At 39.8% G+C, this 16,724-nt stretch overlaps 1 protein-coding gene across 1 annotated transcript; it reads left to right on the top strand.

Moving 5' to 3' along the window:
• The first annotated feature begins 1,975 nt into the window (after positions 1 to 1,975).
• On the top strand, positions 1,976 to 16,334 carry FMO1 (flavin containing dimethylaniline monoxygenase 1). Its single transcript, XM_078078664.1, is given in 8 exon segments — positions 1,976 to 1,996; positions 2,234 to 2,422; positions 4,912 to 5,074; positions 8,738 to 8,880; positions 11,294 to 11,493; positions 13,554 to 13,909; positions 14,400 to 14,472; positions 15,992 to 16,334. Coding segments are annotated over 8 exon segments (1,488 nt in total).
• The last annotated feature ends 390 nt before the right edge of the window (positions 16,335 to 16,724 follow it).

Genomic DNA, 16,724 nt, shown 5'->3' on the forward strand with positions numbered 1-16,724 from the left:
TTTTAAAGTGATCTCAGGAAGTTCAGGACATTCTTTTTTTAATTTATTTTGAGAGAGAGAGAGGAAGAGCAGGGTGAGGGGCAGAAGCAGAGGGAGAGAATCTCAAACAGACTCCACGCTGAGCACAGAGCCCGACATGGGGCTCAATCCCACAACTGTGAGATCATGACCTGAGCTGAAATCAAGAGTCAGACTGCTTAACCGACTGAGCCACCCAGGGGGTGTGCCCAGGACATTCTTGTAACTGCTATCCAAAATGAAGCAAGTAGTGCTGTATTTTCAAAACTTATCTTCAACCTTTTATCAGTGGCCAGTTCTGATAGTTTATTCTTTAAGTTTATAATTAAATATCAGTTATCTTTCTTTCTTTAAGATTTTATTTATTTGAGAGAGACAGAGAGCACGCGTGTTCACTTGCATGAACTGAGGGAGGGGCAAAGGGAGAGGGACAAGCAGACTCACTGCTAAGCAGTAAGCCCAGCCTCGGTCTTGATCCCAGGACCCTGAGATCATGATCTAAGCCCAAGTCAGACGCTAAACTGACTGAGCCACCCAGATGCTCCAATATCAGTTATCTTTCAATGAAAGAAAATGATAAATTGTATGCATTTTCGGATAACAGTTTTCAAACTAACCTTAAAACATCACTAATGTAGTCCCACCGCCCACGTCTAGTATACAACTCAACCACCACAGCATTTCTCGCAGGGGTCAGATAAAACTGAGACTGATCTGAGTCTCATTCAACATATAGGAGTCCACATGCGTGGATATTGAGCAATGTTGAATTACCGCTGTAAAAGTTTCCAGATGCTTACTCTCAATTTCTGTACTTATCTTGTCATAGAGTGCTAATGATCAATTCAGCGCCATATTGCTCAGCCAACTACGTCTTTGAGTAACACTGCTTTAGATCTCCCGGCAGAATAAAAGATCAGGACTTAAATAGTCATCTTTCTCAGAAGACTTTAGATTCCAGTTTTCTAGATTTATTCTGGACAAATGAAGACTGTCAGAGGTGGGGCTACAGACAAGCAAGATACAGTGAACTCATTAGTTGATGAGATCGGCAGCATTAATTGAAACCACAAAGATATGTTTATAATTTTATTCCCTGTAATCACTACGCATTTCATGCAGATCTAGATTCACATCATTTGAGGGAACAAAGTGAGCCCTCCTCTACATGTGAAGTTTATATTCGTCTTTCCACTTGTTCACACAAATAAAATAATTATTGTTTCACAGGTTAAAAAAAGAACTATACATAACAAAATGGTAACCAATATTAAAATACTAAGGCCCGCCTTCCCATTAAACTCAGAGCATCCTTCATAATACATCCAAAAGACAGAGGCAATGTATATTAACAACTACATATACCAAAACTGCTTATTATTCAACTTGGTGGGAGTTGTCTGAGATACGAATATTTGCCATTTATTCAGCTCGAAACTGGGGGTGGGAAATGGTCTTTCATCATGTGTGTGCACAGTTATCCAGTCTAGAAACCTTTGACCTGCTTCTTCTCCCAAGTCCTAAATCCAAACCGCTCCACCATCCTGTGCCTTCTGTCATTCTGCTGCCTCAATTTCCACTTCTCTTTTTCAACTGCCAATGCTTCTGCTCAGGCTGCCTTCAGTGATGGCTAGAGTGGATTTGTGTTTTAGGCTCTTCACCAGCCTCCTTCCTTCTTTTCCAGACTTCTGTCATTCGTCTTTTGTAGAACAGGAATTAGCTTTCCAAAATATAACAGGAATCACTTCCACATTAAAACATTCAGAAGACTGCCATCACCTTCCTATAAAATCCAAATTCCTTAACCTTAGACGCAAAATCCTTCATAATCTGAACCCTCTTCTCCATAATCCTTTCAACAACACCCTGTGAAACCAAACTACCTAGCAATTGTCCATCATCCAGACACTACTTCCTGGCTCTGGTCTATTTCCCTATTTTCCTGTATTTTGCCATAATGCCATGTGAATCTGGAAAGGTGAGTTCATCCTGGGTTTATTTGTTCACATGTAATGAATGAAATTGCAATCCAGATCATAAAATTCAGTGTTCAGTGTTCACCCTACCTCAAGTGCAGGATAACAAATCCCATTAGAAAGGGTAACTTTAATCTCTGTCAATGTTTGAAATGTCTAAAAATTAACATCCATTTTCATGTGTGTGCGCACACATGCACAAATGCATACACACTCATGTGCGTACACTGTTTGTACAGGAACATGTTGAAGAAGGCAGAGCCAGCCTCTATAAGTCTGTGGTTTCCAACAGCTGCAAGGAGATGTCTTGTTACTCAGACTTTCCATTCCCAGAAGATTATCCAAACTATGTGCCAAATTCTCAATTCCTGGAATATCTCAAAATGTATGCAAACTGGTTCAGCCTTCTGGAATGCATTCAATTCAAGGTAAGACACAAAACGTCAGTCAGTAGTCAGAAAGTATTGCCTACCTGTTTCCTATTTCTCTCAATAGCCTAGCCCTTGGCTCTGTAGATGAGATCATGAACTGGCAAGATTGATGACACCTGGCTGGATTCCTTTTTCCCTTGTACTCACACCCACCCTAAGTAAATCTGGAGGTAGAGGTGGATACTTTCTGTAAGGATTCACATGTATACATTTTTAGTTAGTAATAACTTCATCCAGGTACCCAAAGGGACCTGAAAATATCAAACCACAATCTCAGCTTGGGACAAAAGCACATTGGGACATTGATGACTTCTGCCAGTACCTAGGTCTCCCCTTCCTGAGTATCCCTTTATAGGAATAAACATGTGCAATGGCCCATACACAAGAGAACCTCAGTATTTGAAGGAAATCTTTTCTAGATATCCTTGGGAATAGAAAAATCTTTGAATATTGTTCTTTTCATAGACCTTACCGACCTCCCTTCCCATTTCCAAGAACAGAGATAGGAAGAAGGTAGAAGGATGGAGGCAAATGAATATACTCTCTTTTTTTCCCCTTCTTTTCCTCTCCAAGAAACATGAAAATCCATGTGTTTTCCTTCTCCTATCTCCCCCTCTCCTTGATACAGATGGGGATGGTAAGGAATTCCCAGGGAATTGAAAGCAACATAAATGACCCAAACTAGTAGTAAATAAGATTCATATTCACAACCTTAAAAGTACTGACCAAAATGTAACCACTATCTTGAAGAGACATCTGCACCCCCGTGTTCACTGCGGCATTATTTACAATAGTCAAGAAATGGATACAACCCTAGTGTCCATCAATGGGTACATGAATAAAGAAAATGTGGCATACACATACACACACACTAGAATGTTGTTTAGCCATAAAAAAGGAAATCCTGCCATCTGCAACAACATGGTTGGACCTTTAGAGTATTATACTAAGTGAAATAAGTCAGACAAATACTGTATGATCTCACTTGTATTTGAAATCTAAAAACACCCAACTCACAGAAACAGAACAGATTGGTGGTTGCCAGAGGTGAAGGGTGGGAGTTGGGGGATATGGATTAAGATGGTCAGAAGGTACAGACTTCCAGTTATAAGATAAATCAGTTGTGGGGATATAACGTACAGCATGCTGAATATAGTTAACTGTATTGAATTGTATATTTGAAAGTTGCTAAGAGAGTAGATCTTAAAAGTTCTTATCACAAGAAAAAGAATTATAACTATGTGAGGTGATGGATGTGAACTAAACTTATTGTTTGTTGGAATTATTTTGCAGTATATACATTTATCAGATCATTACATCATATACTTTAAACTTACACAGTGTTGTATGCCAATTATATTTCAATCAAACTGTAAGTATTCCAGTTTTCCAAAGAGTATTTTACTCCACTTCCTTATTTTGCAAGGGACACTAAAAATGAAACACTACCATAGTGGAGGTATATGATCCACAGAAATATTTTTTAATGCATCAGAGTTCCTGAATCCGAAGCATTTCCTTTACTTACATGGTACCCCAAGTCTATTTTAAAATAATTGAAAAAAAAAGTTTAAAGCTAGATGTTCACCGAATTTTTAAGAAAGTACACACATAAGAAATTTCTTTCCTCTCTGTGCACTCCAAATTTTTAATTACAAACAGTTCTTATTTTTAAGATAAAAGTAAACTTTATTTTGAAATCAATTAATTTTTAATTAACTGAAAACATATTTTAAAAAGGAAGAGTTCCTAATACAAATTTTGGAATCCAACAAATGCTTCAAATATTATAAAACAAATAGTGAACCCATTAGGAAAGACTTCAAATGCCTGTCTTCTCTGAGAACTGAAAAAGAAAGGCAGCAAAGTCTCTTGGCCAGTGGAGCATTTATGCTTTTAAATTTGACTGTAAATTTATTTTACATATTTTCTGAATCAGAACCTCGCACCTATAAACTTATATGCACTCGGTTAAAACAAAAAATAGACTGAAATTTGGGATCCTCCCAGAACATTCAGGCCATAAAGTTAGCATTTCCCAATCATTCTCGGGATCTGGGAAAGCTTTAGCAACATATTGTATAGGACCTTTCATAAGATCCAAATTTATATTTTCAATTTATATTACCCATGTCTCTCCTAAAGCATAGCTCTAGGAGAGATATACATAACAGAAATAATGAAAAAGACATCCGAAGACCATGGTTCTTGGTTCTATCACTTACTGTGAGAACTTGAGCAAATCACTCAAACTTTTTGGATCTCATCACTTCTCTTAAATACCCCACCACTCTAAACTCTAAGCTTAGAATACTTTCATCCAGAAAATTATAGTTAATCTGCTAACTCGATTCAATTTCTAAGTTTATGCTTATTAATTATGGTTAGTCTGTGCTCTAGAACATTTGAAATGTCAACTGATACATTGGACAGCAAGCCCTTACTAGAAACTTGACAACAAATTGTGACTATAATTCTTTTTTCAGACTAAAGTCTGCAAAGTAACAAAATGCCCAGATTTTACTGTCACCGGCCAATGGGAGCTGGTCAGTCAGCATGAAGGAAAGCAAGAGTCTGCCATCTTTGACGCTGTCATGGTCTGCACTGGGTTCCTTACTAACCCGTATTTGCCACTGGACTCTTTTCCAGGTACAGCATTTTCTGAAACTGATCTTAATTTGTCTCAAGGGAGCCATCTTGTTACTGGCTTGATCTGGGAATGCATTTCTATGGTTCCTCCGTTAAATAGCTAAAGTTGTGAGGTAACAGGGATTCTTTTCTAACCAGCACTTTCTGGCCAGCTTTCGGCTTTCATTTGTTTCAAAAACCAGTAAGTGCCCAAAGGTAGAATAAATAACTAGCAAGCAGTTTTATGCTTCACTAAGGTTCAATGTCCCTCCGTAAGTGATGGGTATCACTCAGAAAGTCTTCTAAGTCACGGGATACTTACACAAGTGGTTAGCCTCAGCAGTAGCACACAACCAAAGCAGAGTTTAGAGGCCACAAAGGTCAATCAATGAATAAAGAAAAAAGTAGTGTGATTTTTGTTTGTTTGTTCTGTAGAGGTTTAGCTAGATCAGAGGTATTTGTCACTAGGTCAGTAGTCAACAGGGAGAAGAATCTTGGGACCCAAGTTAAGTCATCCTTGAGTCTCAGCTTCCTTATCTAGTTTTTGCAACCATGATTCATGTTAATCTATGTCAAATTTCCACTGGATGACAGTGCAGAGGGACTAGAAGAGGCAATGGTTTCGTTTATTTTTATCTGCAGTAAGTTTTCAAAAATTTAAAACTTTAGGAAAATTTTCTCTTCATCATCTAAACATGACCTGGAGGGATCTCAAGGCTTATCTTACAATAAACTCACATACCTCCAATGCCCCCAGAGCTTACTCAAGACAGGTCAAGTCAGGATAAAGCACATCCTGAAAACTGCCCTTGACTAAAGTCATTGAATCGAAAGCACCAAGTCCAGTCTTCTTCCTGATACAAGGAACTATTCTCCAACATCCCTGAGAGAGGCTCTGCAGCCTCTGCTTCAACAATTTATTTGGCACCCACAAAGTGCTAAAAATACAGAGGTGGATAAGACAACAGTAGCCTGTATGGAAGGAACAAAAAGAGACTTATAGGAGTCCAGTGGCGGAATCACAGTCTACATAGGACCTGCAAGTGATACCAATACTCATTTTATGATGAACTCATGTACATCCAATGGTACTGGCTCTGCCCTCCACATGTCGTTCAATTCAGGTCAAATTAGGATAAAGTGTACCTGGAAAGCAACTGAACCAACGTCCTCAGTTTGAATAGGATGGGCTTGAGAGCAGGAGGTACAGATTCTAGGCTATACAGTCAACAAGCTATACAATCTTGGGCTTTCCACTTAACCTTTCTAAGCCTCTGGTTTTTTGCCAAATATGAGGGGCTTGGACCACCTTACCCAACAGCGTACATCACAAATCAAGCAAACGGAGCTCTATGGGACTTGCAGTCTTTTTTTTTTCCAGTCTTTTTTTTTTTTAAGATTTTATTTATTTATTTGTTTATTTATTTATTTGAGAGAAAGCACACATGAGTGGGGGGGAGGGGCAGAGGGAGAGGGAGAAGCAGACTCCCCACTGAACAGGGAGCCTGATGCGGGGATCGTGTGGGACTCGATCTCAGGACCCTGGGATTATGACCCGAGCCGAAGGCAGACGCTTAACCCACTGAGCCACCCACGCACCCTCTCAATACCAATCTTACCAGCCACTACCAATTGGCCATTTGAAATCCCTGGCTAGTTAATCATTAAGGAGCCTTTGAGCTCTAAAGTTCTGTGACTTTAGATTTGAAAAGGAGTCCTCCAAATCTCACCAACTCCCTCTCTGCCTCACAACAGACTTGCTTAGTACATAGTACATACACCCTGGGGTCATTGTTTTGTTTTGTTTTGTTTTTTAAAGATTTTTATTTATTTATTTGACAGAGAAAGAGACAGTGAGAGAGGAAACACAAGCAGGGGGAGTGGGACAGGGAGAAGCAGGCTTCCCACTGAGCAGGGAGCCCAATGAGAGGCTTGATCCCAGGACCCCGGGTCATGACCTGAGCCAAAGGCAGACGCTTAATGACTGAGCCACCCAGGCGCCCCCCCGAGGTCATTGTTAACTGTTACAAAAATTCAAATTCATTGAAAACATTTAAAAACATGTGTCTGGAGGCACATTGCTCTGGAGACAATTCCAAAGATGTTCCAAAAAGTCTTAGTAAAAGTAACAGGTATCATAAAACAAATGTATAACTTCCCAAGATAACTACTTGTATTCATTCAGATATACACATTCTAGTGTGTTTACTAACACAACCACATTCACCTAATAAAAGTGCTTGTTCTGGGGCGCCTGGGTGGCTCAGTTGTTTAAGCGACTGCCTTCGGCTCAGGTCATGATCCTGGAGTCCCGGGATCAAGTCCCGCATCGGGCTCCCCGCTCGGTGGGCAGTCTGCTTCTCCCTCTGACTCTCCCCTTCTCATGCTCTCTATCACTATCTCTCTCAATAAATAAATAAATAAATCTTTAAAAAAATAAATAAATAAAAAATAAAATAAAAGTCTTGCTCTGTCTTCCTGTGACATAAGAGGAGAAAATATTAGTTTGATAGAAGACTCAGCCAGAGTCTCATATTTGCTCATTTGTGATCCCAAAGAGCCTGTTCTAAGCAAATCTAAGATAATTAAACATCCAGGGATAATGATTCTATGATTCTCCTTAAACTTGTCTAGCTCTCCCTCCTCAGCCATTCTCTGATCTATACTGGGTCCTGGCTGAATTAATATTTGAACTTGGTTGCATCATTGTTAAATTCTAAAGGCTCTGGATTATGGTGGGTTTTAACGGAGATTCATATCAGATTTCTAATGATTCAAGGTGAACTAAAGAGCTACCAGATCTTGACAAGGCTACTTGCCACAATCATCCATATTTATCCCCTGAGAATCTAGATGTCTTATCACTTTTTTCTGGAAAAAATAGGTTCTTTGTATAGTGTGTGTTACTTTTGATTGATTGTGTTAATGCAACCTTGAGAGTATTTTCCAAAACTCTCTATTCACATTTAATGTTTCAGTGAGAAATTTGGCATCCACTGCCTGAGCTATCCTTTCTAGTTAGAACAATAGATCTAAACACAGTATAACTAACATAATCCCTTTTTCTCAGAGCCAACTCTTGCTGACTCAGCAAACTCAACCTGAGTTATACTCAGTCACCAAGGAGAACTATCAGTGAACTTCCCCAACCCACATGGATCTTTTCGAATAAGAACCACATTTTATTTATCTTATTTCCCTAATATCAACTAGCACAGTGCCAAGCACATAGAAGCCAAAAAAGGTTGGCTGAGTGGAGTGGAGGCACTTGACTCCAAGTTTCCTTTAACTTCTCTGCTCTTGTTCCTTGCTTGTGAAAAGCTCTAATATAGTCAAATATTAGTAAGTAGGATATTACTGTCCCATTGATTTCTATCAACTTTTAAATGGTAATGACTCCTTACACTTTTGCTTAACAAGTCTTTATGCCACAATATTTCAACTTGGCAGTAAATAAACCTAGAGGCCTAGATTATCTAGTAAAATAGAGTAAGTACCTCCATTACGTAATCACTCACTAATTTCTGTGTCTTATAAAACCATGTATTCATATTTTGGATTTTTCTTAGAGTATGCTATTAAAAAATAACCAAAATAATCCATCAAAAGGATATTAATGGAACAATATTTATGTTTCATTCACTGATCCTATAAAATTCTTTATTTGACTTTCTTTTTCTATAGGTATAAATACCTTTAAAGGCCAGTACTTTCATAGCCGGCAATATAAACATCCAGATATATTTAAGGACAAGAGAGTCCTTGTGATTGGAATGGGGAATTCGGACACAGACATTGCTGTGGAGGCCAGCCACCTGGCAAAAAAAGTACCATTCTTCATGTTACTTAATGAAAAACTTTATCTTAAGATGCATGCCTCAGGCAAACAGTGATAAATGATGAAAGAAATAAATATGCTTAAAATACACACACATACAAAAAACAGATTTTTATTTTTTTAAAGATTTTATTTATTTATTTGTCAGAGAGAGAGCACAAGCAGGGGAAGCGGCAGGCAGAGGGAGAAGCAGGCTCCCTGCTGAGCAGGGAACCGGATGCGGGACTCAAGCCCAGGACCCTGGGATCATGACCTGGTCTGAAGGCAGAGCTACCCAGGCATCCCCAAATAACAGATTTTTAAAGTATTTTTCGTGTTTATAAATTTTACTGCAAATTCCAAACGTCATTTTTCCTCCAAGACAAACTTCTCTGACTTCCTATTTTTGTCATTTTCCCAGTCATCCTACAAGAGCTACAGGAGACATCTGTGTCTTACCTGGTCCCATCGGTGAGAAAATCCTGTCCTTTTTCCTTGTGAAGATCTCTCATCCGCTCCCTCCTTTCCTTGTTAACCGCCACTACCCTCAGCAGGTCCGTACTCGAAGGCTACCCCACTGTCCTCCTAATAATAATTGTAGAAATAATTCATATTTATTGGGGCTTCCTCTGTGCCAAGCATTTCACTAAATGCTTTACTGCATGGCCTCAGTCATCAAAGGAAGCCACTAGAGTGGGTCCTGTCAGTACCCTTGTCTGTAGATGAGGAAACTGAGGCTTACAGAAGCTAAGGAGCCTGTGTGAAGTTGTGCCACTTGCAGATGGCAGAGCCAGCCTTCAAGTTTAAGTCCCTCTGACCCAAAGCACCTGTAACTAATTCTACCCACATCCCTGCACGCCCAGTCCCTCCTCCCACACGGCAATCCTTACAGACACCCTAACACCGACAAACAAATCCTTTGAAAAGCCAGCTCTCATTATGACGCTCTTGTGTTTAAAAACTTCTAATAACTCCCCTTACAAAAAAAAAAAAAGTCAACTATACTCAAGTAAAAAAATAAAAAATAAAAAAAAATAAGTGGGAGAGAGAAGCAGAGGAGGCAGATCTGAGAAAGCACAGGCCACTTTTGATCGCTTTGCCAAACCACAGAAGCTAAGAAAGCTATGCTGGGTCCGTGCTCCTGCCAAAATGTACAGAGAAACTCTTTTTACTAAAATATAAAATAAAATAATAAAATAAAATAAAATAAAACAAAAGCAACACAAAAGAAAATACTAATGAATTGCAGATGATTAGCCCTGCATTATAGGGTTCTCCTTAATCCGGTTCAAATCTGCCTTTTCAACTTTATCCCCCACTACTCTGAGCCCTTTCCAATTCTGCGTCTGTCTTCCCCTTCCTCGTACCATACCCCTCCCTCCTACAGTGCCTTTTCTCCTTTATTACAATCCACATGTACATCCCCAGCTATCTCACCCCAACACAGTGATCTCTCTCTAGTACTAATTTATGTAATAATTATAATGAACATTCCTCAGTTGGCATTCATTAACAGCAAATAAAGATGAGTTGTTGGCTTCTGATGTGCCAAATGTTGTGCCAGGCACTGGGGATACACTGAAGAACACAATAGACACAAGATTTCTGCCATTGTGGAGCATAGAGTCATGGGGGACACAGATATCAACTAAATAAGTATAGATAATTAGATCACTAATTGCAAGAGTGAAAATAGCCATAAAGAAAAAGGATTTGGAGTGTGTGACTATAATATTCCTTTTGGAGACTTTCAAAAAAGGACCTGATTGATTGATTGATTGATTGATTTGGAGAGACTAGCGGTTTGGTGGAGTTATCCTGAAAGAAGGGAAAGGAGGTCCTGAAATAAAAAAGAATACAGTCTCATCCACTATGACCACCACATGTGGATAGCATATTATTATTTCTATTTCTCTAATGATTGGAAATTTCAAACTCAGTCAGCTGGTAAACTCAAATAGCCAATCTGTAAAGTCAAAAAAAAAAAAGAAGAATTCACCAAAACTAATTGTGTTACTGAACTTTATTGTCAATTCAAACAATGGTTTCTGTTGAAACTCGTTGTAGACAACTTTCAGTTGCTGTCATACCTACAAAATTGTAACCACCTGCTCATTGTTTTTTCACATGAGACCTTGGTTGTCACAGTATCTCATTCACTGTGGTGGCTAGCACTGTGTATGAAGAATAATAAGTTCTCCGTTACATGTTCTAAGGCATCTTAATACTCTAGATACTCAAACCACGATCTCAAAAGAATAACTTTAAGATGGGAGCTGGAGGAGCCAGAACTATGTGGTTGAGGATGTATTTTGAGGGTGGCAGACTTCTGGTGCCATTCTAATCATGAAACTTCCTGAATTTCTGGCAAAGCCAGCCCTGTTCCCTGGGTCAAACTGAGTGGCTTCTTTGATTGCTTCCAGGTGTTCCTCAGCACCACTGGAGGGGCCTGGGTGATGAGCCGAGTCTTTGACTCGGGGTACCCATGGGACATGGTGTTCATGACTCGATTTCAGAACATGTTCAGAAACTCTCTCCCAACTTCAATTGTGACTTGGTTGATGGCAAGAAAGATGAACAGCTGGTTCAATCATGCAAATTACAGCTTAGTACCAGAAGACAGGTAAATATAGTGTATCTGCTGAGGGTTGTTAGGAAGAAAGAAACTTGATCCTTCCACTGGCATATCCAAACCAGGCAATAACACAACCACATGATTGAATATGAAGGAAAACCTCATACAAATGTACTTCATAAGAGCTAACTGTTTTTGAGTTTTTAGTAAGTGAAACTATATATTTCATCTTCTCAATAACCCTTTAAAGTATTATTATACTCTCCTGCTTATCATGGGTAAACCGAGGCTTCTCAAAGTTCAGTTACTTGCCCAAGCTCATTTAGTAATAAGTGAGCCCTGTGAGCTAGGCAAGTTACACAAGCCTCCGCTACAGCGATCAAAAGAGAGTGACTTGTCTATGACTCCTTTGACATAAGCAACACACTTGCCTTGTTTCACTATGTGGGAAAAATCAAATGCTGTAGTTGCCTCTCACCATCTCTCCAATGGCAATGCCTTCTTGCCCTTGCCAAGAGGACCATGATCTCAGTCTGACCTTAATTCGATCTGTAACTGAGTTATCACCTACGACTTATCTCATTAGCAAAAACTGACTGCTCTACTTTCTCATTCATTAAGTTTGTACAGTGATATTCCATTACCAGGGTGGCACTATAGCCTGGAGATCATGTCTGATTTTCCTCCAGAGTTCACTCTGGACCAGCATGGACCACGTGACACCCAAGCCACCACTGATGGCACACAGCCCCCTTGTTTGTGTACATACACTTGTTTTCTCTTGCTCTCTCCATCCTTCTCTCCCATACCTCCCTCTCACCAGCTCTCCCCTTGCCTCTACTATTGCCATCTTCTCCTTCCATATTTCTTACCTGCCCTCTTCTACCTCCTACCTCCAAGCCCCCAGGGGTTTTGACTCTTGGCACCAGAGCTTTGTTTACCATAAGCTTTGTCTAACCTGGATGGCAGCTGGGGGACTATGACGAATTTTATTTAATCCCATAAACCTTAGAAGATGTGAAATGAACCTAAGGAACTATCATCCCTTCACTCTTGGATTTAATCATTTATCATTTCCAAAGTTCTTGCATATATATACTATTTCATGTCTGCCATGTTATTTGGTTTGCCATGTTATTTAGGATTTTGGAAATTTTGAGACCATCCCTGGCTCCTATTTCATATGCTCTTCATCCTACCCAATGAACTAAGGATGACAAGGGTCAGTATCCCTATTTTACACATGAATAAAAGCCAACTGGGACCAAATGACTTCCTCAAGCTCTGTTAAGTATAAACATTAGGACAAGAAGCCACCCTTCCTCCCTCCTATTCCAGTGGCTCTTTCCATTTTATCACACTGTCTCTTTCTGTGCCTTCACCATAAGCTCAAAAGGGCTCAGCTTATTTAAAATCATCTCACAAAGTATTTGCTTAGTGATCCCAAAGGCATAGGAAGAAAAAGATAATTCTGCCCTTGTTCCTTTTATTTTTTTTTTTTTACAGATTTTTATTTATTTATTTGACAGAGAGAGAGAGTACAAGTAGGCAGAGAGGAAGGCAGAGGGAAAGGGAGAAGCAGGCTCCCTACTGAGCAGGGAGCCCGATGCGGGACTTGATCCCAGGACGCTGGGATCATGACCTGAGCTGAAGGCAGCCGCTCAACCGACTGAGCCACCCAGGTGCCCCTTCCCTTGTTCCTTTTAAACACATGCCTGCTTTTCTTGTACAATTGCTCCCTAGGAGGAGAGAGCTCCCAGCAGTTCTCAGCCAACGTAGAAGTCCCCAGCTTCCCCTGTAGTCCTTCAGCACTGGGCTATCTCTAATGACAGTGATAACTGAGAGCTGAAAGTCAGCAAGGGAAACAGAAGCCAGAGAAAGCTCTGACCCCCTTCTCCACAGGCTTCCAAACTCTAGTAAATGGCAAACACATTCCATAATTCTTGGACATTCATGAGTCCCTCCCACAGAAGGAACTTCTCCCATGGCTGGCACCTCCTGCCTGGCCAAGGGGAGAGTCCCAGAATGAAGAAGTGAAGGGAAGGAGAAGGTAGGGCTGGCCATGCTGGTCACCGGCAGATCTCTTCCCTGCCCACATTTCTGTTTAGGACACAGCTGAGAGAGCCTGTGCTAAATGACGAGCTTCCGGGCTGTATCATCACTGGGAAAGTGCTCATCAAGCCAAGCATAAAGGAGGTGAATGAAAACTCTGTCATATTTAACAACACCCCAAAAGAAGAGCCCATTGATATCATTGTCTTTGCCACGGCCTACACCTTTGCTTTCCCCTTCCTTGATGAGACTGTAGTCAAAGTTGAAAATGGCCAGGCATCACTGTACAAGTACATCTTCCCTGCGCATCTGCCACAGCCAACCCTGGCTGTTATTGGCCTCATCAAACCCTTAGGCTCCATGATACCCACAGGAGAAACACAAGCACGATGGGTTGTTCAAATCCTGAAAGGTATGTGCACGAGAAACCGCAGGGCAAATGTTTTTGGCATGTTATTTAGAATATTGGAAATTTTGAGAACATCCCCAGGTCCTATCTAAAACAACACAATCTTTAAAAGCAGGATCCATTCTATTCTTCGGAATTACACTATCATAATGAATTTGAACCATTACCAGCACAAAAGATAAATCAGGAGTCAAAAAATATAAGTTGTTTCTACCTGTTATTTTCACCGAATCAATAGGTTTGACTAAAATGTAAAATTTCAATCAGTGAAGTGACAGAATTCAGTTGTGAGGTTTTGTTGTATCAGATAACTAGTGAGATGACCAGATGCTTACAACTTTTCGGCTGGTAGCATTATTACCAGGAGAATACCACTTTTTTTGGCCAAGTCACTGGGTACTAAGAATAAAAGATGAGCAGTAGTAAAGCATCTTCACCCACTAAGCAAGCAGGCTTAAAGTTAAATTGCCTTCTTTGTGCGTATGTTTCATAGGTATAAATAAGTTACCACCACGAAGTGTCATGATAGATGAAGTTAATGCAAGAAAAGAAGACAAACCCAGTGGGTAAGTTAACTAAGTTAACCACTTATACATCTTTTTTGAATCATCACTCAAATTGGTAAAACAATAGCAGACAGAGGTGAGTGACACTGGAGGAAAAAGAAGCACCTGAGACTTAGAGGAAAAAAAAATCTAGCCTAGCTTGTTTAAGGAGAGAGGGCAGAGAAGAAATTGAGAAGTTTAAGTGTCCCCAAATCGTCACTTCACACCATGATTATCCAGTGCCACATGGTAAGCCGAAGGCAGATGCTTAACCAACTGAGCTACCCAGGCACCCCTCTTTTACATTTTTAAATGAGTGGAAAAAAAGAAGAATATTTTGTGATATGTGAAAATTATAGGAAATCTAAATCACAGTGGCCATACATAAAGTTTTATGAGAACACAGCCGTACTCATTCGTTTACAGATTGTGTATAGCTGCTTTTTAGTTACAACAGCAGAGTTGAGTAGTTGAGACAGAGACCATAATATGGCCCTTAAAGCCTAATGTACTTACCATTTGGCCTTTTGCCAGAATAAGTTTGTTGACCCTGTTTCCGGAGAAGAGGTTTCCACTTATGCTCTGCTCTTTGGCTGGCACTCAAGGGCCAGGGATAAGAGAAGGAAGGTGGCCAGCAAAGAAGGGAGTCTCGGCCTCCCCCACACCCCCAATTCTCACTCCTAATCCAACTAAAACATCTCTGGTTTTATCTGTTTCACTGTGAATCTGTTTTGCGCTTTCACATAAATTTTCCTTTAAAAAATGGTTTCTCAGACCAAAAGAAAGTTTTAAAATCACTGCATTTAAGAATTTTTATCACTTCTCTAATTTATATATGTTTGCAGACTTCGTGTTGATCTATCCTTGTCAAAGTGCTAAATCCCAAAATAATAAAAACATTTTAGATGTCTCTTTTTCACCCTCACCCCGGAATATGATTCAATCTCCACTATGGAATTCTGCTATAACACAGATAATTAATTAGAACTGCACAGTGGAATTGTGGAACACTGCATCAAGAACTAATGATATACTGCACAGTGACTAACAACATAATAAAATTTTAAAAAAGCATTAAAAAAAGAACTGCACAGTGGAAGGCCTCTTGTCACAGGTCAGTCAGTGATTTTAGGGACTAAGCCCTGCTTTACAGGGAATTCTACCCTATTGATTTTTGCGGACTTTTACATTATATAAATCTAACAATATTTGAGTTTTAGAAAAATTTAGGAATAGTGAAATTATGTAAAAACTTTCTTTCTAGAAATTGTTAATTATTTGACAAAAGAACTAAAGAAATACCAGCTGCATTACGAGCATTTGGAGCACCATGTGTATAGAGTATCTTGTCAAGGAGCTCATCTTGCATTTAAAAATATATATATAATGAGACCATTAGACAGCTATGGGCTTAGAGGGAAGAACACACTAACCATTTCAAATTTTCTAACATCGCTGTTTACTTTTTGGCACTTTTACTTATTCTGGATTATCATTATTTTACCCTTTTGTCTTTATCCCCAATTTTCCTTTTATGAAGATTTGGCTTGTGCTACTGCAAAGCTTTACAATCAGATTATATCACATACATAGATGAACTCCTGACCAGTATCAATGCAAAACCCAACCTATTCTCTCTGCTCCTGACGGACCCACGCCTGGCTTTGACCATCTTCTTTGGCCCATGCACACCATACCAGTTCCGCCTGACTGGCCCAGGGAAATGGAAGGGAGCCAGAAATGCCATCTTGACCCAGTGGGATCGAACATTCAAAGTCACCAAAACTTGAATTGTACAAGAATCCCCATCTCCTTTTGCAAGTTTACTTAAACTCTTAAGCCTTCTGGCTTTGCTTATGGCCATTTTCCTAATTTTCCTATGAATAAAAGATTACCCAGATGGCTTCTCAGATGCACATAGTAGATTTACAATGCTCTGGTCCCTCCATTGCCATGTCATTCTCTTCATAGCCATGAACCATATTTGGGTGGTGACGGCTACCTCCCATCCTTCCCTGGTTGGCCCCAGGGCTACCAATGGTATTCCTGGGCCTCTCCCAGCTCCACCTGCTTCCAGTGCTAGAGGAAGATAATCACAATTTATGTGCACTTGAAGGCTGCTAGGAAGTTCCAGGTTGACTTTACAAGAGAGAGCTGTTTAAGACAGCACTCTGAGCATTTATATCTCTCTCTCACATAAACTATTTTCATAGGCCTCAACTAAAACCCCCTACTTCACAAAAGATTTAGTTGTACTAAAATGATCCTGTTAT

Source organism: Halichoerus grypus, chromosome 7 (assembly GCF_964656455.1).
Source record: "Halichoerus grypus chromosome 7, mHalGry1.hap1.1, whole genome shotgun sequence".
NCBI classification, from domain to species: domain Eukaryota; kingdom Metazoa; phylum Chordata; class Mammalia; order Carnivora; family Phocidae; genus Halichoerus; species Halichoerus grypus.